At 40.2% G+C, this 18,133-nt stretch overlaps 1 protein-coding gene across 4 annotated transcripts in view; it reads left to right on the top strand.

Moving 5' to 3' along the window:
* The first annotated feature begins 1,698 nt into the window (after positions 1-1,698).
* Positions 1,699-18,133, top strand: part of LOC103507759 (sorbitol dehydrogenase-like) — a 27,625-nt gene continuing 11,190 nt past the window's right edge. The window contains exon 1 of one of the 4 annotated variants that reach the window (XM_026822537.1): positions 1,699-1,925. In XM_026822537.1, coding sequence (XP_026678338.1) covers positions 1,830-1,925 — 96 coding nt within the window. In that variant the 5' untranslated portion in view covers positions 1,699-1,829. Of the gene's footprint in view, positions 1,926-13,733; positions 14,040-18,133 lie in introns of those variants that run through there. The other 3 variants (XM_026822536.1, XM_026822539.1, XM_026822538.1) reach the window with 3 other exon arrangements.

Genomic DNA, 18,133 nt, shown 5'->3' on the forward strand with positions numbered 1-18,133 from the left:
AACCTTCAAAAATTTGGGCCCCCCCCCCCCCCCGTCCATTACTTTTTGGACCCTCCTCTCGGGGTCCCGTTCGGCAAAATCCTGGATACGGCCCTGACCACGGTACATAATATGTATTATGTACGTAGGTAGTTAAAAGATAAATATTTTTTTCGCGTATTTTTCCTTTTGTATTTTTCCTCGTGCAACACCTGATTTGTATGATAAATCGTCAGGTGATACCTAGTTAAGTAGATATGTATGTAGATACCTATCTAAGTAGGTACCTAATAAATTAATATCATATTTTAATCTTTTAATCAATTCCCCAGCCTATTTTGTCTTGAGTGGGGTTTGTTATTGTTTTTATTTTTCCATTTTACGACCTAGGTTCCGATTTAGTAGTGTGTCGAAGTAGGCCTGATAACTTATCAAGGTATTAGGTAGGTAGGTCACTTTTTAATAAATACCTAATACTAGGTACTGAGTATGGAAAAGTATCTTACAAGTGTGATAGCCAATGGAAAAGCAGAATTTTGAATTTGGACGAATCATATCGAAATATGGAATTGTATAAAAAAATAAAAAATAAAATAAAATAATAAAAAACATTCTTCCTTATCGTAATTATTCCTTGAAAAAGAGCAGAATTCAAATGACAGAGTTATATGCACCTTAAATAATTCATTTATATGTATATGTAACTTAGGTAAATACCTAATATCATCGTTATTTTTCTATCAATGTCCTACACAAGCCTTGTGCTTATAGGACATTGATATACTATTATCAATGTTGTTGAAGCTGATGAATAAACTGACAGGTACCTACACCTGATGAGATCCACCTGTCAGTTCTACCTGATAGTGAGTGGCTGGTAGATTTGTTTATGCCAATCTATTTACAATATTACAAGCATCATTAGTTGTAAGGTAGGTAGGTAGATAATCCCCGTTTCAACAATAAATCTTATTCAAAAGTAGTTTGTTTACATGTTTACTCGACTTGCATTCTAGAATTCCCAGGTACTTTACGTTCAGTATAGGTATCAAGTATCAAGTAGGTACTTACCTAGAGAGGTATTAAGTGCCTAATACCTCTTCGTATTTAACCTATAGGTAGGTAGGTACTTGTTTTTATTTTTTTATTTATTGATTTATTTCGTTTTTTTTTTTTTACTTTTTTTATTTCGTTTTTGTTTATTTACCTAATACTTTGTTTACTTTTTTTATTCAAGGAATTGTTTTGATTTTGATAATAATTGATACTCGATAGAATACCTCTATTACGAGTTTGATACCCGATGTTGCGTAAACATGACGTCACAGCGTAAGAAAACAACCAATAAGAGGCGTTGCGTTGGCACGATGACGGATTAGTTCATTAGTTGTTTTCGAATCGTCAACCTTTTAGAAGCCGTTTTAATTCCCAAGTTATCGTTATCGTCAAGTCATCGTTGAAGGAAAGTAACTTTTTGAAAAATAACTTGAAGCTGTTGTAGGTAATTGAAAAAGTAACTTTCTGAAGTTCAATGTTCTTTTAAGTTACTTTGAAGAAAAAACGTACCTAACTACTTAACCGATTATTTTTTCCTGAAACCTTTTCGCTGAACTGTTTGATTAGGAAAAGTTGAAGAAAAAGTCACTTTGAATAAATAATATACCTGCTAAAGGGTACCTACCTAATCTTGTTTTTTTTTTTTTTTTTCTAATACATTGTCCAATTTATCTCGGTCTGGAAAAACGACTGAAAATCAACCAGTCGGACCGGGACTGAAAATCGGTGAGCCGGGGAAAATAAGCGAGAATCAGCGAGTTGGGCCGGGACTGAAAATCGGTGAGCCGGGAAAAATGACTGAAAATCGTTCCAGGAACCAACGGGTACCAGCGAAAAAGAAATTGGATAACTTGTCGGCAGTTTTGTACGGGATCAATGATCTCAGAATGGTAAGTTTTTTTTTTTTGTCTTCTCTTAGTAGGCGTCCACGACGGAGTAAACAAACCACATGCTAATGAATAGAATATTGTCCTCAACAGAGCCTTGACCATGGAAGATGAAGAAATTGAGTATGATTTGTCTTGCACATTGCATAGTTAAAAGAAACTAGGCGTTCATACAAATTTTCTGTTTTTATTGTGGAACTGGGTTTTTTTTTATGATTACATAAGACCTTTAAAACCTTTAAACTGGACATTTAGATTAGACCTTTAAAGTTTTTATTTTATCAGGTTGCCTGTACCTCAACAAGCGCCTGATAATATTATGATAATAGATTTTCTCTCGTTTTACTTACTCTGAGAAGTCCCTTTGCCCTCGCAGTCTAAACAGAGGGGTGTTTTTTTTTAATAATAACGCCAGCCTAGTTAGCTTGGTTGGTAGTGCGTCTGCCTCGTAAGCGCTAGGCCGCGGGTTCGATTCCCGCCCGGGGCGGATTTTATCCTGATGGGATAATGTTCGTTCTCGGAACGGCTGGCTTTCTCCTATCCTGTCTTCCTTCTCTCTCCGATTTCGGGACGATAAGACCCTAGAGTTACAGTTCCCTCTGTCAAACCTCTTAAAAAAAAACCTCTTCGATTTCGGGACGATAAGACCATAGCAGTTACAGTTCCCTCTGTCAAACCTCTTAAAAAAAATAATAATAAAGGTGTGTCCAAAGATAGTTGACCGGCCGTCGCGTCGATCGACGAGGTGAATCTATGTTGTCGAGGTAGTGTGGACGGCGGCCGGTCGACTATGTGTGGACACAGCTTAAGACCAGTATTAAATAATCTTTTTTTTTTCGTGGAAATTGGTCAAAGGCGTAGTACAATATGGAAGACCTTCACGTCAATTAAGTTTAGCGCCATTTCACATATTGCCTTTATTGAGGATGTAAGAATTCAAACTGATTAAAAAGATGCATTATACGAGTACCTACATAGACAGGTAACCATAAACTGCACATACTGCACTAGTCAGTCCTACTCTTCTTTATTCTTTTCCTCCTCCTCTTCTTCTTCTTCTTCTTCTTCTTCTTCTACTACTTCTTCCAACCCAACCTTTCTTCCTTTTTACTTTCCTTATCCTATAGGAAGGAAAGATACCGAAGGTGAATCTAATGTTGTCGAGGCAGTGTGGACGGTTCAGTCGACATTGATCGACGGCTGGTCGACTATGTGTGGACACAACTTGAGACCCGTTTAAACTAAATTGTCTTTTTCTTCGTGGAAATTCGTCAAAGACGTAGTAGGTATGTACCTACAATATGGAAGACCTTGACGTCAATTAGGTTTTGCGCCGCATGCTTCCTGAATATTGCCTCTATTGAGGATGCGAGAATTCAAACTGATTAGGAAGATGCAGATGCATTATAGACAGGTATCAAACATAACTATAATCGGTACGTACTGCTGATACTGCACTTGCACACGTTTAAACGAAAACAATTTGATGATGAGAGGTAGTGGAAATTGTGTACGCTCGTGTTACCCACAGATTGCAAGTTACAAATAAATAAACCTTTATTTGGTGGTCATTAAAGGCACAATACAATACATACTTATAACATACAAAGAGTAATCCTACCTATGAATACAACCATTAAAACCTCTTACTTACATCACAAATTTAAGTCTAAGAATTGGAAAGTTACCAAAATTATACAAACTAAGTATTGTTATACCTGTTTTTAATAGGCTATGTAAAAGTTCAGGGACTTTTTCAGGGTCGGCCCAAGGGGGCCAACTTTAAAATCATTAAATGAGAACCTCCTGTTTGTGATACATCATATGAAAGGTTATTTATTATCTAAATAATAAAGTTAGGACTCCCACTAGAAAGTTCGAAGTTCATTTGACGGCAGGAAACTAGGGAAGTGGGTCAACAGGTTACTTGCGAACAGTAGAGTCCATCTTGTACCTAGGTATATTAGCATATCGATCGCCGACGGCCTTTCGTTGTCCTTTGAATGTCGTGAGCTCGTGAGGACTTTCACAAAATTGAACTTCAGATTCCCCCTCTAGCGTATCTGTCTTTTAAAAGTTCGAACCCACGGCCTTGCGCTTACAAGGCAGACGTGCTAGCAACCAAGCTAATACCTACTACCTTTTGACAGATTGGATAAAGTAGATTATAGGTAATAATGTAGTAGTAGTAGTAGTAGTAGTAGTAGTAGTAGTAGTAGTAGTAGTAGTAGTAGTAGTAGTAGTAGTAGTAGTAGTAAAGAATTTATTTGTAAATTTGTATTTATTGTTCAAGTACATTTTTACAAAGGTTGACAAACGTAATAATGATTATTACATTATTACCTATCTAATATGTTATTATTATTAGATAGGTAATAATGTAATAATTAATATAATTAGGTATGTACCTATGTATTATAGGTAGGTATTGTATAAAAATAGGTAGGTACCACGGGCTTCATTTTTCTCCTGTACTGTAGGTAGACTTTAAAAATTTGGAGCATCCTGACAGGTACACCTGATGAGATCCGCCTGTCAGTTCTACCTGATAGTGAGTGGCTGGCCTAAGTTGGTAGATTTGTTCATGCCAACCTATTTACAAGATTACAACATAGGTAGGTATCATCAGTTGTAAGGTAGATAGATAATCCCCATTTCAACAATGAATCTTCAAAAGTAGTTTGTTTACATGTTTACTCGACTTGCATTCTAGAATTCCTAGGTACTTGACGTTAAGTACCTAGGTATCAAGTACTAGAGATATTAAGTACCTCCTCGTATTTAACTTATAGGTAGGCACTTGTTTTTATTTTTTTTATTTATTGATTTATTTAGTTTTTTAACTTTTTTTATTTCGTTTTTTGTTTATTTACCTAATACCTACTTTGTTTACTTTTTTTTATTCCAGGAATTATTTTGATTTTGATAATTGATACTCGATAGAATACCTATTACGATTTTGATAATTGACAGATTGATACTCATATTTGCGTAAATATGATGACGTCACAGCAAAGGAAAACAACTAATAAGAGGCGTGTGTTGTGACGATGGTGATTTAGTTGTTTTCGAATCGTCAACCGTCTAATATGAAGCCGTTTTAATTCTTAAACTGAAAAGTTCAAGTTAACGTTGAAAAGTAACTTTTCGAAGTTAAATGTTCTCTCAAGTTATCCTCTTTTTCATGAAACCTTTTCGATGAACTTCGAAGCTTTGAATAAGTAAAAATCAAAAGCTCAAACGTGATAAATATACCTATACCTACTTGAATTTTACCTGGATGTCAGAGACCTACCTTCAGACATTGATACCAAAAAAATATAAATAGTACCAAAAGAAGCATCTAATTTATTCTTGATTTTTTTTTCTTTTTTTTTCAATATATTTATTTACATAGTTATTTAAACACCTTAACACCTATTTATTTGTTCATGTGAGTGTTTTATCTCACTTTTATCGGAATAAAACCCCTTTTTTATCCACTGCCCGAGTTCTGATATCGCCTATGGTCTCTAATACATTGTCCAATTACATAGGTAGGTACCTACACATTGCCTGTGTATTTACTACATAAGTAGGTGTACCTAGTATACCTATAAAATAGGTACCTGATGTATAGCAGGCTCATAATCAGGATTTCAGCGAGGGGAGGGGGGGGGATGCTCCAAATTTTAGGCCAATGATTAATACCTAATACTACATTTATAGGAGCACAAAAAAGTCCGAGGGGGGCCCGGGCCCCCTTGCCCCCTCGTATATACGCACCTACCCGATAGTAGCTAATAGGTACCTAATTAATTACCTGTGGATTTAGATTAGAACATCCCGAACGATAAGGTAATACTAATCAGGCCCGTAGCCAGGATTTTATTGAGGGGGGCGAGAAACGAAACAGGGGGGGCTGGATGGTCCAAATTTTCGGAGTACCAGCCCACAGTAAAGGGATTTATATACAAAAATCCCACTCTAAAGTCTACGTGTAGAGGCAAGAGCCCCAAAAAATGGGTTAAGGCCCGATAAGTCAAAGCATTTTGACACTACGACTACGAAGATTCGAAAAGGGAAAAAAGCCCGAGGTAGGGCGGGGCCGGGCCAACTCGACCCCCCCTTAAATACGGCCCTGATACGAATGGATCAAAATAATGCTCTAGGCTCTCTTTCTCTCTAAGTAAATAGAATACGAATATATCTGCCTACCCTGTTTATAATAGGTAGAATAGAATAGCATAAAAAATGATAAGGTACTTGATAAAAATCATGCTCCCGACAGGCTAGTCTGAGCGGAAATAAAACCATTCACGCGCCTCGCTCCGCGATAAACTTGGCAGGGCGCACGACCGTTCTAGAAATTCTAGAACTCCCCAACGCTTGCATTTTTCCAATCGAAATCTCGAGAATTTTCGATCCCAAAGCCCGCGTCAAGTGGCAAAGGTTACCTGTTGCGATTTTCGTGCCACTTTTCCTTGACCATACGATAAGCCGAGGGTATTGCAAAGGCCATGACCATAACACCTTGGAAAGCTGATCATATGATCGTGAAAATTCTTCGATAGTCAGAGGCGATAGCACTTCTTTTAGGATAGGAGAAAGCCAGTCGTTCCGAGAAGGGCGGAATGCCAATCCCATATGAAACTGGCAAAATGATAAAAAAAAAGTTCCGAAAAATACAGCGAAGAAGAAAGACAGAATAAGAGAGAGCAGAAAGCCAGCCGTTCCAAGAACTAACCTTACGTATTCTCAGACGCGGGCATTATTAAATCGTTCTTTGACCAGATAGCAAAGGTCTTTATTGTTAGGAATTTATTTATTTTATTAATTTATTTATTCATCATTTACATGTGACAGCTGATAAGCTGATAAAACAGGTGATTAAAAACAGAAGGTATGGATCAGAGGTCGCAAAAATTATGACGTAAAAATTATTTCAGAAAATGAACCTTTAACACACATTGCACAAAAGTTATTAAAAGTTGTGTCGTGACGTTGAAATATTTGGAAATATGATAATATTGAGAAGAAATTTTTTTTTCAATATTTGTTTTTTAAAGAGGTTTGACAGAGGGAACTGTAACTGCTATGGTCTTATCGTCCCGAAATCGAAGAGAGAAGGAAGACAGGATAGGAGAAAGCCAGCCGTTACGAGAAGGAACCTTATCCGTTCAGGATAAAATCCGCCCCGGGCGGTATTTGAATCCGGGACCTAGCGCTTACAAGGCAGACGCACTACCAACCAGGCGAACTAGGCTGACTAACTGATGGCTATACCTCATTTAATTTTATTTCTGCCAGCCTGGTTAGCTTAGTTGGTAGTGCGTCTGCCTTGTAAGCGCTAGGCCGCGGGTTCGATTCCCGCCCGGGGCGGATTTTATCCCTGCGTCTGCCTTGTAAGCGCTAGGCCGCGGGTTCGATTCCCGCCCGGGGCGGATTTTATCCTGATGGGATAATGTTCGGGTGGCGCGTCTGCCTTGTAAGCGCTAGGCCGCGGGTTCGATTCCCGCCCGGGACGGATTTTATCCTGATGGGATAATGTTCGTTCTCGAAACGGCTGGCTTTCTCCTATCCTGTCTTCCTTCTCTCTTCGATTTCGGGACGATAAGACTATAGTAGTTACAGTTCCCTCTGTCAAACCTGGCTGGCTTTCTCCTATCCTGTCTTCCTTCTCTCTTCGATTTCGGGACGATAAGACCATAGCAGTTACAGTTCCCCCTGGCTTTCTCCTATCCTGTCTTCCTTCTCTCTTCGATTTCGGGACGATAAGACCATAGCAGTTACAGTTCCCTCTGTGTTCCTATCCTGTCTTCCTTCTCTCTTCGATTTCGGGACGATAAGACCATAGCAGTTACAGTTCCCTCTGTCGGCAGGCTTTCTCCTATCCTGTCTTCCTTCTCTCTTCGATTTCGGGACGATAATCGCTTTCTCCTATCCTGTCTTCCTTCTCTCTTCGATTTCGGGACGATAAGACCATAGCAGTTACAGTTCCCTCTGTCAACTTTCTTCCACCTGGCTTCCTTCTCTCTTCGATTTCGGGACGATAAGACCATAGCAGTTACAGTTCCCTCTGTCAAACCTCTTTAACCTGGCTTCCTTCTCTCTTCGATTTCGGGACGATAAGACCATAGCAGTTACAGTTCCCTCTGTCAAACCTCTTTAAAATGGTTCGATTCCCGCCCGGGGCGGATTTTATCCTGATGGGATAATGTTCGTTCTCGGAACGGCTGGCTTTCTCCTATCCCTCTCTTCCTTCTCTCTTCGATTTCGGGACGATAAGACCATAGCAGTTACAGTTCCCTCTGTTAAACCTCTTTAAAAAAATTCCTTCTCTCTTGATTTTGGGACGATAAGACCATAGCAGTTACAGTTCCCTCTGTCAAACCTCTTAACAAAAAAATACATGTGTTTTTTTTTTTTATCCTGATGGGATAATGTTCGTTCTCGGAACGGCTGGCTTTCTCCTATCCTGTCTTCCTTCTCTCTTCGATTTCTCTAGCAGTCACAGTTCCCTCTGTCAAACCTCTTTAAAAAAAAACTTGATATTTGCATTCGCTTAAAAAAGTACAGTTACGGAACGGCTGGCTTTCTCCTATCCTGTCTTCCTTCTCTCTTCGATTTCGGGACGATAAGACCATAGCAGTTACAGTTCCCGGTCAAACCTCTTAAAAAATATATATATATATATTTCGATTGAACTCAGCGAACTTCTATTGTTGGAGTGTGGACCAAGTGGACCCAACAATTTTCTCGGACACTGGTCAAATGGTAGAATATTATCATTTGAATAGCCATCATCAGGTTGAACCAATGGAGTTATAGAGAGCTATTTTTACCTGTCCGATGTAAATAGACATAGGTATTTATTTATTCTTATAGGTATGTATTTATTGTTAGGTATATAGGGTAAGTGTACCATTTATTCGCCCACCTAAAAAACGTACCATTTATTGGCCCACCTGTACCATACGCCACATAAGTGCTCTTGTGTTTTAAAATTGGGCCCCAGTCCCGCAGATTTCCACACGCCACTGGTTTCTCAGTTCCCTACAGACGGGTGACTGGGACCTTATCCTTCTGATACGATAAGCACTATTACTGTTATTACTTTCTATTAGGTACATATTGAATGAATGTTTCATTTCTTTTTCCAGTCCAGTGACTATCTGGATGACCCAAGCCAGTTCTACTTTGACGATGACATTCCCACACCCGACGAACTTAGCACAGGATCTGGCAACAGCAACGACATACCAGACAAACACCTCAACGAAGATTCCAATCAAGCTGGTAAGGAATTCAATGAGGAATGGCGGACTCAACGGAAGAGAGTTCGATGGAGGCGGTGGAAACTGGGGTGCCAACGTTGACGGGACAAACAGATGGGGAGGCGGAGTGGGAACATCCGGCGGAATGTGAGGTAGCTGAGGAGGATTGTACGAGATTGTCGGCAGTTGCGGCACTTTGAGGGGCGGAACGCTCGGTACACCGAAGGGCGCGTTATTTGGGCCGTAACTCTGCCCATTGGCGGACTGCGACCAACCTCGCCCGTAAGGTGGAACGCCCCCCTGTCCCTGGTTGGCAAACGGACCAGAGGCTTCATTCGCGTTTGAGAGACTTCCGTTGGGGTAGCTGAAGTGAGGTAGTTGTTGAGGGAACCCGTTCTGTGACGGGCCTGACCCTCCCCGTGGGGCGGTTTCATTGAACAGCCCCGCATACGGATTGAACGGCTGGAAGCTGACGCCTTGCGTTGGGCCCCCGTTATTGGGTTGCGTTGGGCTGTAACTGGACGGATTCAGCGGGCTTTGGTTTGGATTTCCCCCGGAGTAAAAATTCCCTTGACCATTAGGGGTGTGGGGCGGTTTCGTTGAACAGCCCCGCATACGGATTGAACGGCTGGAAGCTGACGCCTTGCGTTGGGCCCCCGTTGTTGGGTTGCGTTGGGCTGTAACTGGACGGATTCAGCGGGCTTTGGTTTGGATTTCCCCCGGAGTAAAAATTCCCTTGACCATTAGGGGTAAGGTTTGGATTTCCCCCGGAAGGAAAATTCCCTTGACTATTAGAACCTTGACCATTGGGGGTAATAAGGTTATAGTTCCCCTGATTCGGTACGTTAGGAACGGGCATAATCAGCGAGTTCCGAAAAATGTCCCATACCCTGTCTACATACAGGCTTCGTTCATTTTTCCCCCCAAGTGGGGCTAAACCTTCTTCTTCAGGTGCCTATCTGGTTCGAATATTGGCAATCATCATGACAATTTTTACATCAAAGGAATAAGTTTGTAATAACTTATTTCTGATTTGTTGATACACACACTTGGTAAAACAATTCAAACACTAAAAATGATTTTGGGTGAGTTTTTACTCATTATAGTAATAATACACTGATGATGGCGTAACAGCCGAAATGGATCCATCTGTAATTTAATAAAAATATACGTAAAACATAAAGCCAAGTGTTTTTACTCACCCAAAATCATTTTTACATTTTTTACTTTGTTTGTCACTGAGGAACAGTTCTATTGAAGGCTAAATCTAAACCATAGATATTACAGGTTTCTTACCTCATACGGGTTGTTTTTGTACCGCTTCATATTCGAATTACTGAACGAGGGTTGATGGCCGAGGATTTTGGCACGGAACTGCTGAAACTCCCTATTAGTATCGATATACTTCTCGATATTCTTCTTCATCAGTTTAATCTAAAAATGTCCGGCACTTGCGGGTTCGAGTATTGGGCGATCTGTACCACCGTGGGGTCGTTTACTATCGGAACGACGGCCGATTCGGGCCGATCGTTACCGAACGGGTTACTCTGATAGGATGGAATGCGATCCACGGAGCCGATTTGGTTGAGATTTTGGACCGGTGTGAACGCTGTTATCTCGTGCGGAGTATACGGGATCGGTTGGTACTGATTCAGCGCTGTCTGATACGCTTGGGCGTTTGACACCGGTTGTGACCCCGGTTGATTCGCTGTCCTGGGTACGTCATAGTTGGGAGGACTCGGCAGATAGGAGGGAGGCAGATGGCTGGCGTTGGAGGTCGGGACGTCTTGCCGGAGGGGAAAGAAGGATTGGGGAATCCTTTGGGATTCGGTTAGGGAGAGGAGGGTGAGGAGGCAAATGAGGTGATCCTGAAACGGGTAAACCCAAATTAAAAATTAAGAATTATATTATGGTGAAGAATAATACATTAGGTACTGTGGGTAGTGTAAGCAATCACCCTAGACCTGATACAGAGAGACTTATTCAATTGTCCAGGAAGACCTATACACCACTCACGGTCATTGATCTTTGGCAAAACCCTATAGCCACTGCCATCTACCAACTGTATTGCCGGGATGATGTGAGAAAGGAAAGGAGACTGCTACAACAATAACAACAACAACAACAACAACCACCTGATATAGAGGCTGGCGAAAAACGCCGACCCCGTCTGAACACGGGAAAAGATAAAGAAGAAGAACTGTGGGTAGCTGGATAGGGTAGAAAATTTTCTGAAATCTCTAGTTCGGATTCATTTAAAAATGATGGTATTCCGGTGTAGGTACAGTGAAAGAAAAAGAAGAAAGCAATATAAAAAGCTAGGTATATTTCAGGACTCACTACCTAGGTATTCTTTAATTTTTCTCAAAAATATATTGAAAAAAAAACTAATGAAAAATCTACTGATAAAAAAAAAAAATATCCAAACCCAAATATTATCTCGAGAGATAAAAACAAACACTATGTACTGGACACTTCTTACCTTCATGGTTTAAATCAGGTCGCACAATACCAAGTGAAAAACCAAGAGGAAAAACTATGCCCGAGATTGAGATTTTTCCAAACATACTCTCCATCAGTGCCGAAGCTACAGGTGGGAAACAGGGGCTGGTCCCTGTTTCTTTAATTCAGTCATCTACCAACCTCAGGATAGAACAGTTGCGCTTACTTGGGTGATGGTTCAAAGTTAAAAAGCTGGGAAAATGGTCAGTGCCGAAGCTACAGGTGGGAAACAGGGGCTGGTCCCTTTTTCTTAATTCAGTCATCTACCAACCTCAGGATAGAACAGTTGCGCTTACTTGGGTGATGGTTCAAAGTTAAAAAGCTGGGAAAATGAGGGATTCCGGTGGAACTTTTCTTTTTCTTCCACGACTTCTAGATCCCGAGATAAATCGATTTAAAAAATACCGGTAAATCTTGAACTCTGACGGCACGGCATACGCTCCCGTAGGCGATGACGTCACATCAAATGTCCCAAGCAAAGGTCCCTCGCAGGCAACACATTAATCTGTCTGTGCGCATGCATTTCTGCGCAATTCATGTTTTGTGCGCATACTTTTCTGCGCATCCGCATCTCCTGAAGTCTGACGTCAGAGTTCAGGATTCTGACCGAAAATAAAAATTGAATTTTCGACCTTTTACAGTTATTTTTTCGGAGTTTTGACCTCAGATTATTTGTATGGGATAAAATCCGCCCCGGGGAATCGACCGCGCAACCCAGCGCTTTCAGGCTTTCGGGTGCTCTTGTGTTTTAAAATCTTCTTATTGGGCCCCAGTCCCGCAGATTTCCACACGCCACTGGTTTCTCAGTTCCCTACAGACGGGTGACTGGGACCTTATCCTTCTGATACGTCGCAAAGGTCCCTCGCAGGCAACACATTAATCTGTTTGTGCGCATGCATTTCTGCGCAATTCATGTTTTGTGCGCATACTTTTCTGCGCATCTCCTGAAGTCTGACGTCAGAGTTTAGGACTCTGACCGAAAATAAAAATTGAATTTTCGACCTTTTACAGTTATTTTTTCGGAGTTTTGACCTCAGATTATTTGTATGGGATAAAATCCGCCCCGGGGAATCGACCGCGCAACCCAGCGCTTTCAGGCTTTCGGGTGCTCTTGTGTACCCCAGGCGGGAATTGAACCCGCGGCCTAGCGCTTACATTAGAAAAGGAGAAAAAGAAAAACTCAAGGGCTATGTATTGTGATGTTATCGAGCCGTTACTTCAATAGTTACTAACAGCATCAGAATGTGGAATTATAATATCGAGGAAAAAATAAGTCAGGTAGCCGAGTTTTGGCCGCAAGCATTTAACGGGTTAACAGAAAGCAAACTAATTATTCTGGGACGCCAGTCATTAACCCGAAATCCTGGGGATTTTATGCAATCCATCTGACCTAAAATCTACCTTACCTACCTATCTTCAAGTTATTAACTTAATAATTTACATACCTATTTACCTAACCTAGTTTACTTTGTACCCTAATAACATGGGAGAATTCCTAAGGACACTATAAGATTTTACCTGCGGCGTTATTCAATAAATTAGCGCAGACTATTAGATCTCTTTCTAGGTAAAATTACTTTTCTAGTGAGAACTGGTGGAACCTTATCCGTTCAGGATAAAATCCGCCCCGGGCGGTATTTGAATCCGGGACCTAGCGCTTACAAGGCAGACGCACTACCAACCAGGCGAACTAGGCTGACTAACTGATGGCTATACCTCATTTAATTTTATTTCGATTGAACTCAGCGAACTTCTATTATTGGAGTGTGGATCAAGTGGACCCAACAATTTTCTCGGACACTGGTCAAATGGTAGAATATTATCATTTGAATAGCCATCATCAGGTTGAACCAATGGAGTTATAGAGAGCTATTTTTACCTGTCCGATGTAAATAGACATAGGTATTTATTTATTCTTATAGGTATGTATTTATTGTTAGGTATATATATTCCAAGTAAAATTATATATTTAGTTAAGTATGTATATTCTGAGCGTATTTATTCTACGTTATCTAACATGGCGTGCTTACTTTGAACAGTTTGGATCAGTTTGTTTGAGTCCATCGTTAACGAAGCAACACCAGAGAGATTCGGAGAGTCCAAACCGTTTGTAATTTTCATTTCGTTTACCGAGCAGTATTTTCGTTTAGTTTTTAGGCATTTTCTTAGATTTCCTTTGTTTAATTTTTTTTTTTCTTTTTATATTTTGTTTGATTATAATTTTTCTTCCCCTGTGTTACAAAAAGTATTTAAACAGAACTCTCAGTTCAAAATGAGTCAAAACGCCCCAAAAGAGACGGCGGAAGATAAACGATGCAATCTATCGGCCGTCCTGTACAATACCAATGATTTGCGAATGGTAAGTGTTTTATGGGTCCATGGGGGGCTGAGTCAATCTCTTTTATTAACTAGCTCCTACCGTTCACGAGATATTTTGTTTACAGACAGACACACACACGGGCCAATGGCTGAAACTTTGTATTTAGGCTCTAGGGACCTCAAAACGTGTTTTGACACTAAAAACTGACCATCGAAAATTTGACCCGATTACATTACTTTCCTTCCTATAGGATAAGGAAAGTAAAAAGAGATTGAGAGAGAGAGCAATATTTATTTCTCAATGCTCATATAAAGTGAAATGTAAGTAATACTGGGTGCGCCAGAAATAGTCGCCCTACATCGCGTTTCTGGTGACCCTGGCTCGCGTCAGTAGGTAGGTACTTAGTTCATAAAATTTCTCTAGCCATCCAAAGGGGCAATTGCTCGAGCATCATAAGGACTTTGCCCTATGGAAAGATGTTAGACGAAGTATTTTATTTATAAAAATAAACCTATTATGATAGGTATTACCTATTTATTAAATGATTTAAATGTCAAAGTCAGCCTAGTTAGCTTGGAAGGTAGCGCGCCTGCCTTGTAAGCGCTAGGTCGCGGGATCGAGGCCCATCCGGGATAAACTTTATTTTTAAAGATAAAGAGCTAAAAAGAAAGAACCTTAAGCTGTGTCCGCACATAGTCGACGCCGACTGAAACCGTCCATGACCTAGTTGAATGCCATCACATTGCCAGCCTAGTTAGCTCGGAGGGTAGTGCGTCTGCCTTGTAAGCGCTAGGTCGCGGGTTCGATTCCCACCCGGGGCGAACTTTATCCTAGACAGATAAGGCTCGTTCTCGGAACGGCTGGCTTTCTCCAATTCTGTCTTGCTTCTCTCTTCGCTTTCGGAACGATGAGACCAGTAGGTACAGTTCCCTCTGTCAAAGCTCTTAAAAAAAAAAAAGTCCGACGCAATGACGGCGTAGGTAGGTATCTAGACTGGCAAGGGAAATGTTTAAAAATAAAAACAAGAATTGTTTTTCTGCTATCTTGTTTTTCTGCTAAGAGATTGACGCGGACTATAATATATTGAGTATAATGTATAAATAATGAGCTGTCTAGATCTTCAGATCTCCACATAGGTATAGGTACCAGTTAGGTAGGAAGGTACGCACTAAATAAATAAATAAAAAAAAAATCATCAAAGGTAGGTACATATTTTTATGTACTTAACCTTTGCATTCATATTCACTGGAGTGTCTCAAAATACGGAATTGGTTTGGGCTAATTATCAACCCAAAATACAGGGTGTCTAGAATTTGATACTTAAAAAAAAAGAGGTTTGACAGAGGGAACTGTAACTGCTATGGTCTTATCGTCCCGAAATCGAATAGAGAAGGAAGACAGGATAGGTAGCCAGCTGTTCTGAGAACGAACCTTATCTGAACCCGCGGCCTAGCGCTTACAGGGGAGACGCGTTACCAACCAAGCTGACTAACCAGGCTCACCTGTCATAAAACTCACCCTATAAAACAAAGACCAAAGTTGTTTGAAAGCAAAAAATTAGTAGGTACACCCTTTTTACGAGTTTGAAGCGAAATCAGTTTTTTTTTTTTTTTTTTTTTTTTTTTTAGAGGTTTGACAGAGGGGAATTGTAACTGCTCCGTCCACTGCCTCGACAACATAGATTCACCTCGTCGATCGACGTCGTCGACTATGTGGTATTGGTATGTGCAGACAGTGGACGCAGCTAAGGTTCGTTCTCGGAACGGCTCCCTTTCTCTTCGATTTCTGTTCTTACAGTTCCATCTTAAAGAGTACAGACTGTTTCTAGAAATGCTGAGTGGCCTAATCTACAACAAATACAATAATACCTAGAGATATCGGTACCTATGTAGGTATTTCTATAAAAAATAATATGGATTTACACAAAAATATAACGTCTTAGGAGAGGCCCCACGAAGGACAAGAGATTGTTAAAGTGGGAAAATTTAAAAAAAAATAAAAATAAATACCTATTATATTGTAGTACCTATCAATAAGCTGAAATCAAGTAATTGCAATGCAATTATTGCGTCCATTTTTTCCTCATTTTCCTCGCATCTCGGTCACAATTTGTTGACTAAATCTAGATGCTGTCATGTCTACGAATTGGCAAGTCTGTTTCTATCTCTAAATGCGCAGTTAAGATTCATTAGGTCTCAAGCTCTCAAGTCAGTAATTAACAGATTTTAAGTCTTAGATCCGTAATTATTAGGAGATTTTGTGTGAGGCATTGTCGTCACCTATAGTCACGACTTCCTCATATAACGAATGTTATTTACGCTCATCTCATTCAGAGTTGGATTAACATCACTCCTAACTTGTTGGATTAACCTTCATAACTATACCTGATCTACCTAGTTAATTGGTGAACTATTAGAAATCACTCGGAAAAAGACCCTGACCCTCTATGAAGCTCCGAAATAAACGAAAAAGATTTTTTATATATGCAACATCCGTGCCCGAATGAGTGGGTATCACATAAGTCTGTCTGATTCGATCCTTAAAAGTGGTGTCTATAAAGTTCTAGACACCCTGTAATCCACTAAGGAAGACTTATGAAATCAACTAGAGACTTCCAATGAACTAGAAAAGTCTAGTTGATAGTGAATAATCGAGTTGATAATGCAAGGTATAGTGCCCCAGCCAAGCTCTCGACCTTTGATAGAGGTACGGACGCACAACATAAAAAAATCTGGTGTGAACATCACACGACTTTCCTTATCCTATTGAATGGTGCTTATTTGGGTGTTCTGTTGTAACATTTACAAATCTGGTGTGAGCATCACACGACTTTCCTTATCCTATTGAATGGTGCTTATTTGGGTGTTCTGTTGTAACATTTACAATATCTCTAACCGTTTTGTCAGTATAGCTCAAAACCGCCAAAAAAACGGTCGAAAACCGCCAAAAATCGGTCAAAATACCGCCAACCGCAGCACCTATCTTAACCAAAAGTTTCGTGTCGCATCCTTGTCACATTTGACAGCTACATGCCAAATTTCAAGTCTCTAGCTCTTACCGTTCTCGAGATAATATTTTGTTTACAGACAGACAGAAGGACAGACAGACACACGGACCAATGGCTGAAACTTTGTATTTCGGCTCTAATAGGGACCTCAAAACGTGTTTTGGCACTAAAAACTGACCATCGAAAATTTGACCCGATTACATTACTTTTCTTCCTATAGGATAAGGAAAGTAAAAACATCAACACACGAGTCACACGACCAGGAATATTATTTTTAGACTTCATATTACTATAATAGGTTCAATCCGGCCTCACGTGAACAGACCTCTATTCCTCGTTTAGACTTACACTCGTATTTATGAACAAGAATTCTTAGATCAGTCTCAAGTCAAAATTGACCAATCAAATGCCTTGAGACTATGCTTAGCACGAACTTAAGAGCCAGCATTTTGTTTATAAATATGGGTGTAATACTCTTGTTTAGACCTTTTTACATTCCATTCATTACCTACAGTAAGTACTGGGACCTGGAGACCGACATTCAGACCGACGTTCAGAAGCAAAGAAGGAGCTGGCTGACTAAAACCGGCCCTCTGGCCTCCTCTGAGACAGCAGAATTTCACAACCTTGCGAGCAGCCTTGGTTTAGTTCAGGTATTAGCGTCATAGCCCATGTGTAGCTTAGGAAAATGACGGTGGTATTAGAGCAGTGGTTCTCAAACTTTTTTGCATGGCGCCCCCTTTGGGCATATTCTCATTTTTTCACCCCCCATTCAGAACTGGAGGTTTATGGTTCGAATCCCTCATAAGGTGAAACAGCAGTGATAATAAGCAGGGTAGACTAATTTCTGACAAGAATTATCAAGCAGTTAGCGCAGAAGGAATTTCAGAACTGGAGGTTCATGGTTCGAATCCCTCAGAAGGTGAAACAGCAGTGATAATAAGCAGGGTAGACTAATTTCTGACAAGAATTAATCAATCTTACCATAATTAAAATACCTTGAAATAACAAAACGGAAAATTGAAACTTTGAGAATATTTTTCTAGGTGTTTGATATACATATGATTACGCTGGACGTATCTCAATATACTAGAGTTGGAGACTAAGTGCCTGGTAGGTAATTTTG

This window comes from Diaphorina citri, unplaced genomic scaffold, assembly GCF_000475195.1.
Source record: "Diaphorina citri unplaced genomic scaffold, Diaci psyllid genome assembly version 1.1 scaffold340, whole genome shotgun sequence".
NCBI classification, from domain to species: Eukaryota; Metazoa; Arthropoda; class Insecta; order Hemiptera; family Psyllidae; genus Diaphorina; species Diaphorina citri.